The sequence below is a fragment of the Ovis canadensis genome, chromosome 19 (genome assembly GCF_042477335.2).
Source record: "Ovis canadensis isolate MfBH-ARS-UI-01 breed Bighorn chromosome 19, ARS-UI_OviCan_v2, whole genome shotgun sequence".
Lineage (NCBI taxonomy): Eukaryota > Metazoa > Chordata > Mammalia > Artiodactyla > Bovidae > Ovis > Ovis canadensis.
Genome location: NC_091263.1, coordinates 70,951,756 through 70,972,990, shown reverse-complemented (window position 1 = coordinate 70,972,990; position 21,235 = coordinate 70,951,756). Strand labels below are relative to the sequence as shown.

Sequence of the window (21,235 nt, the reverse complement as noted above, 5' to 3'; positions counted from 1 at the left end):
CAGACCTTACTCAGATTTTGCCAATGGTGCCAATGATGTCCTCTGTAACTGAAGAAAATTTGATTGTGTTTACCTTCATTTATGACGTCTCTTTAGCCTCCATTAATCTGTAACTACTTCTCTGTCTTTGTATTGTATGACACTGATGGTTTTGAAGGGTCTGGATCAGTTGTTTTGTAAAATGTCCCTTGATCTGGGCTTATTAGATATTTCTTCATGATCAAACTCAGCCTGTGCATTTAGGCAGGAATATCACAGAAGTGATACTGGGTTCCAAAGCATCTTTTATTTTTATTTTATGCTATTTCTTCTTAAGACTGGAATAGCGCAAGCTTTCTTTAACCGCTGAAGAATGCAGAAGTGGGAACTTAGCTCACAAACTTCTTCCAAGGCATCATTTTAAATTCCCAAACTGGGGCTTCGTTGGTGCTCAGTGGTTAAAAACAATAACAACAAAAATCTGCCTGTCAATACAGGAGACACGGGTTCAATCTCTGGGGCTCTCCAGGGGCTCCAGCTTGCAGACTGCACATCATGGGACTTCACCACCCCCATAATCACATGAACCAATTCTTTTATAATAAATAAAGGTATTTGAGTATCTCCTACAGGTTCTGTTTCTCCGGAGAACCCTGGCTAATATATCCAGCACAGATCTCTGTCTCAGCGATCTGTTGCAATGTAACAAACCATTGCAAAGTTGGCAGCTTAAAACACAACAGTTTATTGTGTTCATGGTTTTTCAAGATGGTCTGAGCTGCACTGGGTGATTCTTCTGCTTCATATGGTATCTGCTGTGGCTGGAAAGTCCAAGATGCTTTTTCACTTGCCTGTCTGGTGCCTCAGCTGGGGTGGCTGCCAAACTTGGGACTGGTCAGACCTCTCTCTGCCTGGCTTCCCAGCACAGCCAGCTTGGGCTTTCTCACTGCAAAGGGGGTTTAAGACAGTCAGATTTCTTACCCGGAGCCTGAATTCCAGGAAGAAAAGCAGAAGCCGCCAGGCCTCTTAAAGATTTGGCCTGGGATAGTCACATCACTTGTGTTACATTCCATTGGTCAAGATAAGTCACAATTCCAGGGGAGAGTCACGGGTTGAGGAAATAGGCACCGCCACCCACCCCGTGGTGGTGGGGTAGCACACGGAAAGGAGAGGTGATTGGGGTCCCTCTGGGGAGACTTGCCACCCGGTGACTGTGCGTTCTGTTGAGTGCTGAGTCTGGATTAGTTGGTGTACAGCCTCGGCTGCCGTGTCAGAGAGACCCAGAAAAGGAAAAAAAGATCCCGGGGAACAACTAGTGTCTCTGCCACAGGCCCAGCCCTGAGCCAAGAGTGAGGATGTGCCAACTGCCTAAAGCCTCTCAGAACCCACCGCCAGAGCAAGTGGGGGATCAGGACCCACACCCAGAATCCATTAAGTGCAGGTGTTTTAGTGGGGAGGATTGGGGTGCACAGACATGAGATGGTTAGATAGTGTCATCATATGAGTTTGAGCGAACTCTAGGAGATACTGAAGGACAGGGAAGCCTGGCGTGCTGCAGCCCGTGGGATCAAAGAGAGTCGGACACGACCGATGACTGAACAACATACCACGAAAAAGTGGTACCTCCTTGTGTTTTTTTTGCCTTTCCCTGATGACTGATGATGTGTGTGTGTGTGTGTGTGTGTGTGTGTGTAACATAAAATTTACCACTTAACCATTTAAAGTGTATAATTCAGCACCATTTGTAAATTCACAGTGTCCTATAACCATCACCACTATCCGTTTCTAGAACTTTCTCATCACTCTAAACAAACTCTGTCCCCATTATGCAATTACCCCCCTCTCTCACCTTCTCCCAGCCTCTGGAAACTTCTATTTATACTTTTTGTCTCTATGAATTTGCCTACTCCAGTGTCTCCTATAAGTGGATCTCATTTCTCAGAGAATATTTGTCCTTTTCTGACTGGTTTATTTCACTTGACATAGTGTCCTTAGGGTCCGTCCATGCTGTAGCAGATGTCAGAATTTCACTCTTTTTGTGGCTGAACGATATTCCATTGAGTGTGCAGAGTACATTTTGTTTATTCCCACTAGCAGTGCACAAGGGTTTCAGTTTCTCCATAGCCTCACCAATACTTGTTATTTTCTTTTTTTTTTTTTTAACATAATAGCCATTCTAAGAGGTGCAAAGTGGTATCTCATTGTAGTTTCGATTTTTGTTTCCCTAATGACTAACAATATTGAGCAAAGCAAATTGTCCTCCCCAAAGTGAATGAGCCTCATACAATGCACCAAAAACCTGCTTTCTTGTACTTGCTGGCCATTTAAAAAATATCTTCTTTGGAGAAATGTCCTTTTGATTCTGTTGTCTTTTTTTCCCGTCTCATGTTTGAATTGGGTGGTTTGTTTTGCTGTTGTTGAGTCCTAAGAGTTTGTTTTTAATATATTCTGGATGTTAAACCCTTACTGGATGTATGACTTGCAAAAACTGTCTGTCCTTCTATGGGTTTTCTTTTCAGGTTTTTAAAAACATTTATTTAGCCGTGTCAGGTCTTAGTTGTGATTTTTGCTGCATCACGCGAGATCTCTCCTTGCGGAGCACCGACCATCTAGTTGCAGCGCGTGAACTTGGGTGCCCTGAGTCACGTGGGATCTTTGTTCCCCGACCAGATATCAAATCCATGTCCTCTGCACTGAAAGGCAGGTTCTTAACCACTGGACCACCAGAGAAGTTCTGTCTTTTTATTCCTGAGAGTTTCCTCTGATACACAAAAGAGTGCAAGTTTATTCTTCAAAGGAAAATTCAGTGACAGAAAAAATACCATGCAAATAGCAAAAATACTGGCTACAAGCAAGTGGCCCAAAGTGGAGTTCCGGGATCACTCTAGACTATCTTTCTCCCTTCATTCATTCATTCACTCAGTGACTCATTCATTTATTTTGAACAGACTTGGAACCTAGCTGGGGAGACCAGTATGGACACAGAGGACTGCTCGACTTTGTGTAAAGAATTCCCGCCCTGGGGAAAGGTGGTGGGGGTGGGGGAGAGAGGAGGGGCTGTGGGTGGGCACACACTTCTAGCCATCCTGTGGACTAGACCTTAATGTCACCAAGTTTGCCCTTCTCTGCTCCTGCGGCCCCGCCTGCAGTCTCATCCCTAGTCTGGGCCCTCTGAGAAGCTAGCACAGGATGAGATGAAATAAAAAAGAACTTCCTTCCCTAACATCCATGGGAGAGAAAACAGAGAGTGGCAGTCTGGGATGATGCAAATCAAGCTCCAGGGGAAGATGACAAGGAAAAAAGGTCACGTGGAAGGGTTTCATTTTCTGGGTAGTCTAAGGAAGGTTCGGCGGGTGTCGGGGAGTCCTCAAGCCAGTCAGCTGTCAGAGGAGTCCCGTGTCTCCCGGGAAAGGGCCTGTTTGGTATGCCTCGGAGTCAATGGCTGGGAGCATCCCACGGGAAGCCTCAGTGCAATCCCAGAGCATAGCAGCCCTTGGTCAACAAGATTCCCTGTACTTGGAGGTCACGCTCATTCTCATGGCTCCCAAGGGGCCACCAGAGTGATCTTTCTAAAAGGCCATCTCCATGCCTCTCCTCTGCTCAAACACTTTCCAAGGCTCCCCAGTGTCCTCTGGCTAAAGTTCCAGGTCCTTTGGGGGAAAGGCGGCCACCTGCCCTTGTGTGCTGTCTTGTGCACTAATCCTCATGCCTACTCAGCCAGGCTGGGCTGAGCCCTGTTGCCCCCAGACATGCCATCCTTTCACTCCTCCCCACCCTTGCCCACCCTGGGGCCTCTGCCTGAAAAGCTCTTCCCTACACCTTCCCCGCACAGCCCAGTCCCTACATGAAGCGCTTCCCCCAGGTTCCCAGGCTGTCAGCAGAATCCCTCTGGTCCTGCCTGGCTCCTCTGGAGTAGATGCAGGAGGATTCCCTGGGGCTGTGTCAGGAGAAGGAGACATCAAGCCCAAAACGGCTGGGCTTCTCACTTTTCTTTCCTCCTAAGGCAAACTGGCTTGGATGACCTCAAAATGCTCTCATACCCATGTCCTCCTTCCACTGTGGTCACGGCAGAAACCCAGCGCATGGTGTCCAAGGAACCAGAGACAGAAGCTCCCTCCTGCCCCACCCCACCCCCAAGCCCTTCTTGCCCACCCTGCATTACAACCCTGCCTCTCTGGACTCAGGATTCGGGGCTCTATTTTTAGACCACTTGTTGGACTGGGGCTCCTGGAATCTGCCTGAGGCCTGAGGTGTAACCAGACCCCACTGGCACTGGCCTTGAGCCCTAGCTGGGCAGAGAAGCGGTGAGGGGTTCCCAGGGCTGTGCCCCAGGGAGGCAGTGCACCAGGGCGGAGAGACCCTCTGCTGAGATCTGGAGGTGGGGGTTTTCTCTCCCAGAGCACAAGGGGCTCCTACAACTTGACCCACCTGAGACCGTCCTTTGACCACTGGGCCCAGAAAGGCCAAGGCTACCAGCAGGAGGTCAAACCCACGTCCTCACAAAGCAGTCAGGCTGCCAAACTTTGGAAAGATGAAGAGAAATGCTTGTGGCCTTCTCCTTGCTCTGGCTCTCTCCCATTCTGTGTGCACCTCCTCCAGCTCCCGTCTCCCAGCTCATGCTATGGAGAGTCCCCGCTGTCCACAGCCTGCAGATGGGATCCACTGTTGTTTGTTTGTTTGTCTGACTGTGCAGGCTCTTCATCGGTGCATGTGGGCTCTCTAGTTGCTGCACATGGGATCTTAGTTCCCTGACCAGGGATCGGACCCGGGCCCCCTGCACTGGAAGGTGGAGTCTTCCCAACAGGGAAGTCCCAGGATCCAGATTTGTTTGACCATAAATAACTGGAAAAAAATTTTTTTTAATTGTGGTGAAATACACACAACATAAAACGCACCATCTTGACTATGCTCTAGGGTACCATTCAGTGGCGTAAAGTACATTCACATTGTTCTGCAACCATGACCTCCACCCAGCTCCAGAACTTTCTTATCTTCCCAGACTAAAACTCTATCCTATTAAACCCTAACCCCTTTACTTCTCTCCCCCCACCCCTACCCTTGACTACTCTAGAGACTTCGTATAAGTGGAATCATTCAGATTTGTCCTTTTGTGTCTGGCTTATCTCACTGAGTACAATGTCCTTGAGGGTCATCCATGCTCTCGCATGTGTCAGAAATTTATTCTTTTTTTCTTTATTAACTTATTTATTTATTTGGCTGGGGTCTTAGCTGCAGAGCTCACAGGCTCAGTAGCTGTGGCGTGCAGGCTTAGCTGCACGTAGCATCTTTGTTCTCCGACCAGGGATCAAACCTGTGTCCCCTGCATTGCCAGGTGGACTCTACCACTGGACTCACCAGGGAAGTCCCAGAAGTTTATTCTTCTTTTAAGGCTGAATAATACACCACTGTTGCGCACAGACCGTATTTCGTTTAAGCATTCATCTGCCGATGGGACACCTGGGTTGCGTCTACCTTTTGGTTACTGTGACTCATGCTGGTATGAACATGGGTGTGCAAAAATTTCTTTCATCCCTACTTTTGATTCTTTCACGCATATATATCCAGAAGTAGACTTGCTTGATCATAAGTTGATTCTATTTTTAATTTTTTGAGGAACCGCTATGCTATTTTCCACAGCAGAATTTGAAATTTTAAAAAATTAGTTGCCAGCGTTAGACAAAATCTGGGTTTCCTGCTTCTGTTGAGAAATGAGAGGTCTAACATCACTCCCAGAATCAGTCTCACTGGACAATCCCCCACTGCGGGCAGCTCTAGGTCTGGCTCCACAGGACTCTCCCTCGAGCTTTGTGGTTCCAGCCTCTTCCCTGTGCTCCCCCAGCCCTGCATGGGTGGTGAGGGCTGCCTCCTCAGTTAGGCTCTGTGAGACCTCCGTGGTTCCTCTGTGCCCTTCCAGTCTCCTGTATCTGTTTAACAATCCCCTAGAATAGATCTCTCTGTTAAACACCGGCTGCGGTTCTGTTTTCCTGGCCGGCTCTGGCTGGTCCCACTCAGCGGGTGTTCCTGGCAAAACTGGACAGTCGCTGCCCGCCTCGGTCAGCTCCCTTGGCCGCTCTCTCCCATGGTCCCCGTTTTCTTTCATTTTTATTAAGTATTTATTTGGCTGTGCGGAGTCTTAGTTGCGTCACATAGGATCTTTTAGTTGCAGCGCGTGAACTCTTAGTCAAGGTTTGTGGGGCCCCTCCCCTGGGAGCCTGAAGTCTAAGCCACTCAACTACCAGGGATGTCCCTACACGCCCCGTTTTTCTCCCCGAGGCTGACTCCACCTGCCCCTGAGGGCTCTGATGTGCCCTCCTCCCTGAATCAAGTGCCCTTACTCGAAACGTGGTAATCTCACTTAACCCTCGCCACACACTGTGATGAGGCTGCTACTGTGATCCCCATTGCACAGATGAGGAAACTGAGGTCAGGAAGGCTAAACCACCGTGCCTGCCGGTCAGCAGGTTCACATTTCTGTGGTGAAACCTTGCGTTCTGTTTGTCTATTTGATAAATATCTTGTCGGCGCACTCCAGGCTCCCTTTTGAGGACAGTGAGTTATACACGAGGGACTGAAATCTAAACCTCAGAAGCCAACTTTCTGTGTCTTAGTTTTCCCATCTGTACAACGGGGATGGTGGACAGGTGCTACCTGTCAGAATTATGACGAGGATGAAATGACGTCAGGATGGTAAGGATTAAATGAAACATAACAAGTACTGAGCAAATGCTAGCAGCTGATACTATCATCTAAATATAGAGAGATTATTCTGTAAAGTATGAAATGCCCAGCGGCTGGAAATGATGCTTATGGAGAGCATGTAGTAACGGAAAAATGCTTGTTATGTATGAGAGAAAAAAAGGCCTGAAATCAAAATAAATGAACTCATGCACTAAAAAGACTCACAGGAAACACACCAAAATACCATCTGTGGTTCATTTTAGTTCTGGGATTCAGGGAGATTTTTTTTTCCTAACAAATTTTTTTTTTTTTTTAAGTAATACATTACTAAAAAGAAGCAAGGGTGCTAAGCCACTTCAGTCGTGTCTGACTCTGTGACACCATGCACTGTAACCCTCCAGGTTCCCCTGTCCATGAGACTCTTTCGGCAAGAATACAGGTCTCCTGCATTGGCAGGGAGGTTCTTTACCACCAGTGCCACCTGAGAAGCCCACCCCACCCCACCCCACCCCCACAAAAAAGAAGATAATCCTCTTCAAACTGATCTGCAGGTGCAAAGCGATCCCAGCAGAGTTCCCACCGGCTTCTCGGGAGAAACTGACAAGTTGATCCTAAAGCTTGTGTGGAAATGCAAGAGACCCAGAACAGCCTGAACAAACCTGGAAAGAAGGAACATGGCTGGAGGGCTGGGCCCCAGGTGACGCTGTCAGGGCTGAGCTGAGAGCTGAGTGTTGAGAGAACACAGCCGTGACTATCAGGAACATTCCCTACTCGTGGGTCACTTTATCCTCCTGAAATAAGGCCTTAAGCTTCACTGACAGAGGCCTCTTAGAACAGAGCAGGAAAATTCTTGCAGTACAAGGTGCTCTGGGAGGCAGCGAGGCTTTTCATCCCTTGAGGTGTAGGAGTTGAGTTGGAAAATCCCAGAAACAAGAAAACGTACAAGTTCTGAGGAATTCTCTAGTCTCACAGTTTCCAAGAGATTAAGTTTTCACCAGACCACAGTGATTGGAGGGCAAAGGATACCCAGTAAGATGTTCACAGCTTCATTTTTTTTTTTTCATTTAAAGGCCCATTTTGTTTCTGAGGATAATGTCCCTGCTGTTTTGATTTGGGACTACTATCCTTTCTGTTATAAAACAATGCTGACAGTTTTCTGTGTTTTTTTTTTTTTTTAATAATTTAGTCTGTTTATTGGCTGTGCTGTGTCTTCGTTGCTGCTCAGGCTTTCCTCTAGTCCCTGTGAGCAGGGGCTGCTCTCTAGCTGCGGTGCGTGGGCTTCTCACTGAGGGGGCTTCTCTCATTGCGGAGCACAGCCTCTAGGCTCGATGGCTGTGGCACACGGGCTGAGCTGCTCCGAGGCAAACGGGATCTTCCGGGATCGGGGATCGAACTGTATCTCCTGCACTGACTGGCAGGCAGACTCTTTCCCACTGAACCGCCAGGGAAGCCCTGTTTTCTGTTATTTTTCTTTAATGGGCAAAGTAAGGAGTTGGTAGCCCTCCTTTTCCCACTTGATAAAAATTTTCTGTAACTCTGAGAAACCCCAAAGCTGAGAAATACTGGGGGAAACTGTGGCTGCCTCAGGGATGCTCTGCCTGCCGTGGGGACTGGCCTAGGAGAACACAGGCCTGGCCCACTCACACTCTGCCTCGGACTTGCTGTGGGGACCTGGCAAGTTATTCCATGTCCTTGAGTCTCCGTTTGTCCATCTGCAGAATGAGGGGGATGCACATACATCGAGGCTGCTGTGAAAATTCAACCAACACAGTGGGCAGGGACCTGCGGAATCACTTTAGAAAGTGTCCTTCAAGTCTACGAGCTCAGAGAAGGCCCCCATTTTTCTCTTCTGCATGTTGAAGAGTCCTCGGTTCTCTAATTATTTTTTATATCCACACTGGTTTCTTCTTCTGTGTTTTCTCTAGATTGTCACTGTCACCCTTGACATGTGAATATAAAACAGATTCTATCGGTGTGGCCTGACTGTGCACAAGAGAACAAACTCACCTCCTTCAATCTAGACTCTATACCTTGATTAACAAAATCCGAGTTTACTGTGGATTTTTTGTGCTCTTATCTCACTTCTTTGGTGTTTACTAAGAATACCTCACAGCTCTAAATCTTTTTTTCACAAGAATATTTGCAAAACCCTGTCACCTATTCCAAACCTGTACAATTGAAATCTTGGACCTAAATTGACAGGCTTTTTGCATTTATTCCCTTTTATAGTTTGTCCAATGGGAAAAGGTAACCCTCTGACTCAATGGGGTCAGAGAAGACCTCGAATATATTCCCACACTCGAGAAACCTAAAGGAACAATTAGCTGACTCTTTGTAGTCTAGGGAAGAGAGAGTTTATTTGAATCTTGGTGGGGTCCAAGGGTAGCAGGGCTGGCCCTGGAGGAGCCAAGGGAAGACGCCAGATGCTGCGGCTTTAGTCCCCCAACATCTCACCTGTGTCAGGCTCACCCCCGGGGCCCGACGTGGTGCTCCCCAGCCTCAGAGCAGCAGGCCAGGATGGCCTGGGGACTTGAGAGAAATCACAAGCCCAGACAGATGACAGCTTGCAGGGCCCAAGGGCTCCTACTGTCTCCAGACAGGAGTGAAGTCCCAGGACCCCCTGCTGATCCAGGCCCCCGCGAAGGGCACAGTCCCTCACCCTCCCCGCTCCTGCCATCATCCTGGCATCTGGGTTTCATGCCGACACTGCCCGAGGGACACCTCAGCCCGGCTGGTGCCAACGTTCACACCACATGGAAGGCAAAGTGCTTTCTTTATTGCTCTAGCGTGGCCCGCCCGCGTGTCTCCCAGGATGCCGCTCTGTCCTCATGGGTGGAGAGGATGCGGTGGTGGTCACACCGGGGCCTGGCCTGGCCGCCCACCGGGCACTGGCCTCAGTCAGTCTTCCTGACGCCTGGAAGGCAAAGCCCACAGGATGGCACGGGATTCTGAAGGCAGCCAGGCCTCCTCCCCACCGTTACCCCAGAGGCGCAAATGCCCCTAACAGTTGACATAAAGCAGTATTGACCCACAGCCATTACAGCTCGTTTCCCCTTTAGCATCAGATGTATTAAAGGAGATGGACGTCTCCGACCTAGAGACTCACAGCCCCTGGCCCGTCCGTTTTGCGATGCAATGGTAGGCACAGAGCTGCTGGTCAAGAAAGCGGATCTCCTCTAGTCCTGTCCAGCCACTCTAGCTGTGTGATTCTGGCCTACTCTACCTCTCTGAGCCTCAGTTTCCTCACTGGTCAAGCATAGAACTAAAACCCACTCCCAACACAAGTTGCTATTAAGCAAATAAAATCACAGAGAAGACACTGTTTGGAGACGCTCAAAGTTCTCTGAGCAAATGAGGAATACCAGTCCCCTGTACTTTTCCACAGTGGTTCACACCTAAGGACTTTTGCATCCATTCCTCATTTGATTTTCACAATATCTTTGTGCTGTAGGTATTATGACACCCATTTTCCCAGCTGAGGACACTGAGGCTAAAAGAAGCTCCCCAGAAAAAGGAACTTGGAGGAGGTAGGACTTGAACATGGACAAGAACTTGGGCAAACTCCGGGAGATGGTGAGGGACAGGGAAGCCTGGCGTGCTGCAGTCCATGGGGTTGTGAAGAGTCAGACACGACTGAGCGACTGAACAACAACAACAGGCCTTGAACCCAGGCCCTCACCTCCAGGCTCTGTCTCTTTCCTATATGCTAAGTCTCATTTGCAACAGAAGACCCCGGTGGGGAGAGACAAAGTGAACGGAGGGAGAAGGAGGGAGAATGTGAACGTTACCTATCAGCCGAAACTTCTGGAAGAAGGGGATGAAGCCGTGCAGGACGCTGTGTATTCGGTACACTGCCAGAAACAGAGAGAAAGGTGATGGAGCCCTGTGCCCGCTTCGAGGGACCCCAGGGGCAGACCTCCCCCTGCCCACTTTGGACAAAGGCCTCATCCACACAAACAGAGCTCTGATGGAATTTCAGGCAGCAGGATAAGCTTAGATAATAGGCCTGAGTTATTATTATTGAAAACAACCATGAACAGCAGTAACAATGCCAGGAAACTAGGCGAATTCGGCACCCCACTCCATTAACTGCTTTGTTTTCAGGATCTGGCTAATTCTGTTTGTTTGCCACTTTAAACTGTTTCTGTTGTATTTTCATGGAGCTGCCCATTTTTTTCCATGGGGTTGTGCCAACGACCTCTCATTGACCTTGAGGGCGGTCAGGAAGCAAACATGAGCATAAAGAAATCTTTACAAAATATTTAGGTCATGGCTTTCCGGCCCTTGGCGAGCCTCTGTGGCTGGCGCAGCCACTGCCCCCACACCAGACTCTGCCTGCGGTGGGGCCTTACCCAGGCCGAAGTAGATGCCAACAGTCTCCAGGGAGGCAAAGGTGAGCAGGCCGACCCCAAGGGACATGAACCAGTCTGCAGGGGCAGCAAGGGAGAGAATGATCAGCCTGCAGATCTAGACCCCTGCCCCCTATTCCCACACCGCACCCCCCACTCACCTGTGTAATAGTGATAACACACCAGCAAGGCCCCAATGGCAAAGCAGAGGAGGATGAAATGGAAAAACTCATCTGTCAAGGCAGAGGTGGGGTTACTGTTTACCTCTTTCTCTCTCTTTTTAATTAATTAAAAGTATTCTTATCTCTGCTCAAAGGGAGCTTTATTCGCTGTTCCAGGGTCTTTCCTGGCAGCCCAGTGGTTAAGACTCTGAGCATCCTCTGCAGGGAGCTTGGGTTTGATCCCTGTTTGGGGAAATAAGAGCCCTTGTGCGGCCAGCGTGGCCAAAAATAAAATAAAACCACTGTCTCCTTTCCTACCGTCACCCTTCTCCTTGAGACCCCCACAGCTGCAGGAGTATAGCTGAGAAGGTCTCGCCGGTTCTCATAACCCCTTCCCTAGAGTCTAGCCCACCCAGTCCTTGCTCCCCATCATGGCCGTAAGGCCTGGAGGGCAGTTCTCATCCTAGTGACTCTGTGTACAACAGAAAGAGTATACTACCAGGGTCCAAGCCCAAGTCGTGCCCCTCACTAGCTGTAAGACCACTTCCTGACCCTGAGCCTTAGTCTCCATATCTGCAAAATGGGCATCATTGGACCACTCTCAAGCTGATTCCAAGCTGAGGAGTTTGTGAACTGCAAGGCGGGTGGCAGAGGTAGGCTGTGATTACTTTTGTTCCAGGCCACCAGCTGACTTCCTCCCGAGAGAAATTGGAATTAGACAGCGGCGGCAGCCCTAGAACCTCAATTTCCTTACCGTCCTTCTTTATATTCAGTCTTCTTAGCTGAGAGGCCTCCACTTCTCCTTGGGAACAAGAGATGAGTGTTTAATGGAACAACTCGGGGGATCCGCTCTGAGGAGGCCTCACTGAGAAGGGCTCTCCCGGGTTCTAGCTCCTGGGTCAGAGGGCGCTCACTTCAGGGTGGTCAGGGCAAAGCTGGAAGGTGGGGCGACTGTCCTTGGACCCCCACTGATGCCCACCTGCTCCACAGGCCTGAGTCTGTTCTGCTCCATGTCCCCTGAGCCCGGAGGCCCCCTTTCTGGGTCACATGACAACCTGGGTGGTGATGGCATTGCTGCTGGAACTGACTCCCACTCCCACCTCCCAAGCTGTCTGTAGTCCATCCCAGGCCTTGGAATCCAGGCCACCCCCCTCTACCTGCATATTTACCACTCGTCAGGGTAGAGCCTCTCCTTCGGAGTCCTGGAAATTAGAAACTCAACATTAGTGCCCAGGCCAGCTTGAATCCTTAACAGATGCCACAGGTGATCTCTGAAAATGCCCCTGTCGGATTCTCCAGTTCCCAGGGGATCTATCTATAGACTGTCATCAGTAATCCCTTTGGTCTTGCCTGGACCCCTTTTCTCATCTCCCCTGGCCCCGCTCATACCACAGCCAGCCCTGCCAGCCTGCTGAGCCCAGGTCAGAGCCCCTGCCCAGAGTGGACATAGGGTCCCATCTTTTGCAGTCATGCATCTGACAGCTGGCTGTCTCGGGGGAAAGATGATGCCCAGACTTCATCAACACCAGCACTGATGACCCCCTGCCCCTAACAGACACTCACCTGATTCTCCTGAAGGCACCACCTCCCCGGGCACACCTGCACAGAACAGAAATCAATGATTATATACTTGTATGCTCTGGGTGATAAGAAGTTATACCCCAGGGAAGGTGGACCTCTCACTCAGAGGCTTTCCACTGATTTGCAGGGGGCACTGGAGCAAACTGGAGGGCTTCTTTTCCATCTAAAGGGACAGGTGCCACGCAGCAGTCCCTGAAAGCTGCCGCAGTAATGCCTGCCCCATGATACAGGTCTTCTAATGTCTCACAAGAGGCTAGAAATTCAGGTTTTTTCATAAACTTCTTGACTATAAAAAAGTTGGCAATTCACATTCCATCCAAAGATGTCATGGTTTGTGAGAATGACATCAATTATAACTGTGGGTTGCCAGTGATTTTAAGATGCACCCCGATTTCACAGATGTCCAGGTGTGAAAAACTATTAGTCGCACAATTGAATTGATTAACTATATTAAGAATAATGGGGGCTGCCAGGTAAAGAATCCACCTGACAGTGCATGAGATGCAGGAGACGTGGGTTCCATCCCTGGGTCAGGAAGATCCTGGAGGAGGGCATGGCAACCCACTCCAGTATTCCTCCCTGGAAAATCCCATAGAGAGAGCAGCATGGGAGGCTACAGTCCATGGGGCCACAAAGAGTCGGACACAGCTGAGTACAGATGCACCATTAAGAATAATAATAAAGACATGTTGGGATCCAGATAAAACACATCTGCACACACAGGCCACCAGTTTGCAATCTGCGCCTGTTCACTGCTCTCCTGACGCAGGTGAGGACATTTAGGCCTGCGCCCCTAGCCTGATCAGGCCCAGAGTTTACAAGGCAAGCTGGGTTGTATGCTGGGGGCCCTGGGCCCCAACCACAGTGTCAAGCTCCTGGTTGGGGCTGCCCGAGATGGGTCGAGCCTGTTCCTGCGCTGCGCTGCAGCCTTCTCTTCAGTCTTGCCTGGGTGGCCCTCCATCTCATCACTGTCTAGTTCTTGGGGCCTCTCCTATCCCCAGTGACTCCTCTCCTAGCCTGTCATCTTCTTCCCCTCAGGGCAGGCAGGAGCCCCCACTCTGTACATTTCCCTCCTCCAGGTCAGCCTCCGGACACAAACACCTGCAGCCAGCACTCAACTCCTGGCAACAAACATCCAGGACGCTGAACTGTCTTCAGATTGATGTGCAAACAGGAACCACTGTCTGCAAGCGATCAAAGGGAGGCCGGCACCGAGGGGACAGAGAGCAACCAGGAACAGCATGACTGCGACTCCCATAGTGTAATTACCAACTACCGCCAATGTCTTGGGGGCAATTCATTACTTGGAGGAATTAATTCACAAATACATGATGATATTTATGTTTTTGACTGAATATGACTTACTTTTTGAAGAGAAAAAAACATTTAAAATATATGTGTGTGTATATATATATAAAACAGTTTCTCATTTTACATCCAGTGAAAACTTTCTTGCATGACCTGAGCAATTAGAAACACTTTTTTTTTCTAAATCTGATAATGCCTGTTTTTGTTAAAAAGAAAATCTGAAAACTCAGACAGTATGACATTTAAGTACAATGCCGCCACCCAGTGGCAGCCACTGGTAATAGCTTGATGCAGAACACTGTGTGTTAGTCGCTCAGTCATGCCCGACTCTTTGCGACGCCATGGACTGCAATCCACCAGGTTCCTCTGTCCATGAGATTTTCCAGGCAAGGATTCTGGAGTGGGCTGCCATTTCCTTCTCCAGGGGATCTTCCCAACCTAGGGATCCAACCTGGGTCTCCTGCACTGCAGGCAGGTTCTTTACCGACTGAGCTACAAGGGAAGCCCGATGGAGAACACTAGGACATCTCATTTACATATCTCATTCACATTTCTTTGAATGGCTGTGTTTCCTGTTGTATTCCTTGGGTTATTGTCAGGAGTTAAGAGACCAAGCAGATTATGGAACTGCTGGATTAAACAAAGTTAAAACAGACTTTCTTATCTGGCAGCGTGCATTTGTGAGGCTTTCTGGTAAACTAGTTCATTCCTACAAATTCCTCCATCTCATCACAGTGCTACCAAGCAAAGTGGCATAATATTTACATCTGCTTGCTGTAAAAGTGATGATGCTTAGAGACAATTACTCTATAATGTAAGTGTTGTAGAGATCAGGTCCTTAATCTTCCCATGCATGCTTAAGTGAAAGTGAAAGTGAAGTCGCTCAGTCATGTCCAACTCTTTGGGACCCCATGAACTGGGGCCCACCAGGCTCCTCCGTCCTTGGGATTCTCCAGGCAAGAATACTGGAGTGGGTTGCCATTTCCTTCTCCAGGGAAACTTCCCAACCCAGGGATCGAACCCAGGTCTCCCACATTGCAGGCAGACGCTTTAACCTCTGAGCCATCAGGGAAGCCCTTAAACAACCCAGTATTCCAAGAGAGAGGGTACTGATCAAGCTCCATCTTGCTGGTTGGAAAGCTGAGATCCAAAAAGGTTAGGTAACTGGTGACAGTCACCTGAAAGTCAGGGCTATGGATCAGAATATACTCTGGCACAGTCTGACTGTGGTAGGAAAGGCCTGTCGCCACCTCCATCTGCTCCTCATGTTGTACCCACTTACCTTGCCGCATCTCATACATCCACCCACGACTTTCAGCTCATGGAACACCCTCATCCTCTTGCTTCCTCCCAACAAAGCCCTAAGCCTTTGTGTCCTTTGCTTTATTATGTTTCACCCAAAGCCACCAGACAATTACATTCATAGATTTGAAGCTCATCCTTCAAAACGTCAGGCTCCCCATGCTCAGCACCTGGGTGGAGACAAAAACCTATTAGTTAGGTCTCCCCAATAACAGCGCCCCAGAGTGGCTTCCCTCTTCTGGTGTTGAAGCTTTAAAAAGTAAGAGAGTCCTTGTGTTGAGGGTGAGGTGGGAGGTTTTCAAGAAGCAAGACAGCCTTACAGGAGATTTCCTGCTGCTCTGTCTGACACCCCTCACACATCCTGAGGTGACCATGTTCAACTGACTAGGAAAGGACTGAGGGCCAGAGAGGACCTGGGCCGTGTGCAAAGTCAGTAATACTAGCAGCCATGTATTGAGCACTTATTATACACCAACACTGAAATTGGGCAATTTATACTTGATATTCCATTTGACCCTCTTGGGAATTCTGTGAAGACGGTATTAGTACCTCTCCCTCCCCAATTTACAGATAAGGAAACTGAGGCTCACAAAAGCTGTTGTTCTCTGTAGGTCACACGGCCAGGAAGTGGCAATTCTAAGGTTCAAATCCAGGTCTGTCACCAAGGTCTGCTTTCCTGGTCATTTCTATCTCCACAAATAGGACCCAGAGCTCAGGTGCAGGGTCATGGGAACATTTATTAAACAACTTGTGTGTGTCAGGATCTGTAGTAGGCATTAATGCAGTCTCGTTCCCCTAGTTCTTTTCTTCCCATGATCAATTTAGGTTAACATTTATTAAAGTTTAAAAAAAAAACCCACAAAATTATATTTTTCTTATTATAAAAATAAAAGAATCTTATCATAAAACATCTATGGTAAAAGTCAGTTCAAAAAAAAGAAAAGAAAAATCATTCATAATATAACCATCCAGAATAACCATTGTTAACATTTCGATATTTTGCTTTCCAGTCTTATTTATAATCACATATGGGTCATTTTTTACAAAAGATACGACAAAATGTGGTCAACTAGAGAAAGGAATGGCAAACCACTTCAGTATTCGTGCCTTGAGAACCCTATGAACAGTATGAAAAGGCAAAATGATATGACACTGAAAGATAAAATCCTCAGGTCAGGAGGTGCCGAATATGCTACTGGAGAAGAGTGGAGAAACAACTCCAGAAAGAAGAGATGGCGCCAAAGCAAAAACAACTCCCAGTTATGGATGTGACTGGTGATGGAAGTAAAGTCCAATGCTATAAAGAACAATATTGCATTGGAACCTGGAATGTTAGGTCCATAAATCAAGGTAAATTGGAAGTGGTCAAACAGGAGATGGCAAGAGTGAACATCGACACCTTAGGAATCAGTGAACTAAAATGGACTGAAATGGGCAGATTTAATTCAGATGACCATTATATCTACTACTGTGGGCAAGGATCCCCTAGTAAAGGAGTAGCCCTCATAGTCAACAAAAGTGTCCAAAATGCAGTATTTGGGTACAATCTCAAAAATGACAGAATGATCTCTGTTCATTTCCAAGGCAAACCATTGAATATTACAGTAATCAAGTCTATGCCCCAACCACTAATGCTGAAGAAGCTGAACAGTTCTATGAAGACTTACAAGACCTTCTAGAATAACACTAAGAAAGATGTCCTTTTCCCCATAGGGGATCGGAATGCAAAAGTAGGAAGTCAAGAGATACCTGGAGTAACAGGCACGTTTGGCCTTGGAGTACAAAATGAAGCAGGGCAAAGGCTAATGGGCAAAGCAGGGCAAAGAACCAGTGCATTCTTAACGCACTGGTCATAGCAAATCCCCACTTCTAACAACACACAACACAAGAAATGACTCTATACATGGACATCACCAGATGGTCAACATCAAAATCAGATTGATTATATTATTTGTAGCTGAAGATGGAGAAGCTCTACACAGTCAGCAAAAACAGCAAAAACCCGGAGCTGACTATGGCTCAGATCATGAACTCCTTATTGCCAAATTCAGACTTAACTGGAAGAAAGTAGGGAAAACGACTAGGCTATTCAGGTATTACCTAAATCACATCTTCTACAGTTATACAGTGGAAGTGACAGACAGATTCAAGGGATTAGAGCTGATAGACAGAGTGCCTGAAGAACTATGGATGGAGGTTTGTGACACTGTAAAGAAGACAGTAATCAAGACCATCCCCAAGAAAAAGAAATGCAAAAAGGCAAAATGGTTGCCTGAGGAGGCCTTACAAATATCTGAGAGAAGAAGAGAAGCTAAAGGCAAAGGAGAAAAGGAAAGCTATACCCATCTGAATGCAGAGTTCCAAAGAGCAGCAAGGAGAGATGAGAAAGCCTTCTTCAGTGATCAATGCAAAGAAATAGAGGAAAACAACAGAATGAAAAAGACTAGAGATCTCTTTAAGAAAATTAGATACCAAGGGAACATTTCACGCAAAGATGGGCTCGATAAAGGACAGAAATAGTATGGACCTAACAGAAGCAGAACTTATTAAGAAGAGGTGGCAAGACTACACAGAAGAACTATACAAAAAAGATCTTAATGACCCAGATAACCACGATGGTGTGATCACTTACCTAGGGCCAATCATCCTGGAGTCTGAAGTCAAGTGGGCCTTACAAAGTATCACTACAAACAAAGCTAGTGGAGGTAACGGAATTCCAGCTGAGCTATTTCAAGTCCTAAAAGTTGTTGCTGTTAAAGTGCTGTACTCAATATGCCAGCAAGTTTGGAAAACTCAGCAGTGGCCACAGGACTGGAAAAAGTCAGTTTTCATTCCATTCTCAAAGAAAGGCAATGCCAAACAATGTCCAACTACCGCACAATTGCACTCATCTCACATGCTAGCAAAGTAATGCTCAAAGTTCTCCAAGCAAGGCTTCAATAGTACATGAACTAAGAACTTGCAGATGTTCAAGCTAGATTTGGAAAAGGCAGAGGAACCAGAGATCAAATTGCCAACTACTGTCGGATCATAGAAAAAGCAAGAGCGTTCCAGAAAAACATCTATTTCTGCTTTATTGACTATGCCAAGGCCTTTGACTATGTGGATCACAACAAACTGTGGAAAATTCTTAGAGATGGGAATGCCAGACCATCTTACCTGCCTCCTGAGAAATTTGTATGAAGGTCAAGAAGCAACAGCTAGAACCGCACATGGAACAGACTGGTTCCAAATTGGGAAAGGAGTACGTCAAGGCTGTATATTGTCACCTGCTTATTTAACTTATATGCAGAGTACATCATGCAAAGTGTGGGGTTGGATGAAGCACAAGCTGGAATCAAGACTGCTGGGAGAAATATCAATAACCTCAGATATGCAGATGACACCACCCTTATGGCAGAAAGCAAAGAGGAACTGAAGAGCCTCTCGATGAAAGTGAAAGAGGAGAGTGAAAATGCTGGCTTAAAACTCAACTTTTAAAACACTAAGATCATGGCATCTGGTCCCATCACTTCATGGCAAATAGATGGGGAAACAATGGAAACAGTGACAGACTTTATTTTGGGGGGCTCCAAAAATCACTGTAGATGGTGACTGCAGCCATGAAATTAAAAGACACTTGCTCCTTGGAAGAAAAGCTATGACCAACCTAGACAGCATATTAAAAAGCACAGACATGACTTTGCCAACAAAGGTCCATCTAGTCAAAGCCATGGTTTTGCCAGTAGTCATGTACAGATGTGAGAGCTGGACCATAAAGAAGGCTGAGTGCCAAATAATTGATGCTTTTGAACTGTGGTGTTGGAGAAGACTCTTGAGAGTCCCTTAGACTGCAGGGAGATTCAACCAGTCCATCCTAATGGAGATCAGTCCTGAATGTTCACTGGAGGGACTGATGCCGAAGCTGAAACTCCAACACTTTGGCCACTTGATGCAAAGAACTGACTCATTTGAAAAGACCCTGAGGCTGGGAAAGATTGGAAGCGGGAGGGAAAGGGGACGACAGAGGATGCGATGATTGGATGGCATCACCGACTCAGTGAACATGAGTTTGAGTAAACTCCGGGAGTTGGTGATGGACAGGGAGGCCTGGCGTGCTGCAGTCCATGGGGTCACAAAGAGCAACTGAACTGAACTGATATGAGATCAAACCAACCCTATGATTTGAATTTCTCCTTTTCGCTTTAGAGATGGATAAAGACCAGAGCTCTGCTGTGCTGTTGGACATTAGGTTATTTCTGTGGTTGCCCTACTATAAACAATGCTGAAAGGAACAGCTTCACACAGACACACTTAGTTCCACTGAGTGGACAAAGGAGAAATGCCGAGGCCTACTGCCTACCGGGTGAGCCGCCCCTGCGGGGGAGTCCAGCCCCCTGGCTGTGCCGACGTTCTCTGCTTACTCGGGGGTGCGGGTCCTCATCACTGTTCTCTGCAGGGAACAAACACACGCTGTAGGAGAACCTCAGCCTGGACTGAGCCGGAAATACTTCATTCTGCTGTTGCTTCCTGGAATTTAGTTTCTGTGAGCAGTGTGGTCTGGGGGAAAGAAGTCTGCTTTGAGGGCTGGGGGACAGGAACTGTCACAAACTTTCTGTGTGACTTTGAACAAATCACTTACTATTTCTATTATGACTTTTGTGATGAGAAGACAAGGCCCACGAGGTACTGTTATGAGGTGCTTTTGCTCATGCTGTTCTCCCATCTGGAACGCCCTTCCACTTGCTCCCTTATCCTGAAGTTAAGCTGGTGTAACACCTCCTACAGAGGGGCTTTTCTAGTTGTCCCAGCACACCGTTTTGCCCACCCTCCCCAGCAGGTGGGATCTTAGTTCCTCAACCAGGGATCGAAGGTGTGCTCCCTGCATCCCTGCATTGGAAGCACTGAGTCTTAAGCACTGGACTACCAGGGAAGTCCCTCCTCTGGGGTTTCTAGCGTCAGCTGTCTGTACCTGACACTGTGGGCATGAGGGTCCATGGTGCTATTCATCCCTCCAACCACCTTGAGTTCTTGAAGGACGAGGCCTGGGCATCACTGTCCTAAGGCTGCCCAGCCTGGTGCAGGAACTTGATGAAGCCTTGAAGAATGACCGAGTCGTCTGCACTCTTGGATCAGTCAGCATTCCAGGGATACAGGCCTAGGAATTTCTGGCTTTGGGTTCAGAGGACTCCCTTTCCCTTGGGATGATTCACAGAGCCCCAGCAGTCCTAATGTCCCTCACTGAGCTTTGTGAGGGGCTTCCCTCGTAGCTCAGTTGGTAAAGAGTCTGCCTATAATGCAGGAGACCCGGGTTTGATTCTTGGGTCGGGAAGATCCCCTGGAGAAGGAAATGGCAACCCACTCCAGTATTCTTGCCTGGAGAATCCCATGGACAGAGGAGCCTCGCAGGCTACAGTCTATGGGGTTGCAAGAGTCGGGCATGACTGTGCAACTATGTACACACACAGTGTTTGGGAAACTTCTGGTCTATCACGGATAAAATTTTAAATTCCAGGAAAGCAAGTTAACTGTGCTTACAAATCAGTGCATATGTGATCTCAACTAGGAACTGGAAGTACATCAAGATAACAATGGGGGACCTCCCCGCTGGTCCAGTGACTAAGACTCTGCACTGCCGTTCAGGGAGCCTGAGTTTGATCCGTGGTCAAGGAACTAATCCCACATGCCACCGTAACTAAGACTTGGTGCAGCTAAATAAATATAAACAAATATTTTTAATAAGATAACAACAATAGTATTTATCTCAGGAGATAAGATTCTGAGAGGCTTCTATTTTCTTCCTTTCTGTATTTTATAAACATTAATCAATGCTCCCAAAAGGCTTTTTCATCACATTTTGCAAAATATCAAAGAATACAGAAAATAAGAAAACAAAAA

The 21,235-nt window shown here is 47.6% G+C and overlaps 1 protein-coding gene across 6 annotated transcripts in view; it reads right to left on the bottom strand.

The window, feature by feature from the left end:
• Positions 1-8,988: 8,988 nt before the first annotated feature.
• Positions 8,989-21,235, bottom strand: part of TMEM40 (transmembrane protein 40) — a 33,378-nt gene continuing 21,131 nt past the window's right edge. The window contains exons 4-12 of one of the 6 annotated variants that reach the window (XM_069560975.1): positions 19,701-19,790; positions 15,475-15,528; positions 12,731-12,766; positions 12,337-12,369; positions 11,922-11,969; positions 11,168-11,239; positions 11,010-11,084; positions 10,446-10,508; positions 8,989-9,571 (exon numbers count right to left, since the gene is read on the bottom strand). In XM_069560975.1, coding sequence (XP_069417076.1) covers positions 9,552-9,571; positions 10,446-10,508; positions 11,010-11,084; positions 11,168-11,239; positions 11,922-11,969; positions 12,337-12,369; positions 12,731-12,766; positions 15,475-15,528; positions 19,701-19,790 — 491 coding nt within the window. In that variant the 3' untranslated portion in view covers positions 8,989-9,551. Of the gene's footprint in view, positions 9,572-10,445; positions 10,509-11,009; positions 11,085-11,167; positions 11,240-11,921; positions 11,970-12,324; positions 12,370-12,730; positions 12,767-15,474; positions 15,529-19,700; positions 19,791-21,235 lie in introns of all 6 variants that reach the window. The other 5 variants (XM_069560974.1, XM_069560976.1, XM_069560979.1 and 2 more) reach the window with 5 other exon arrangements.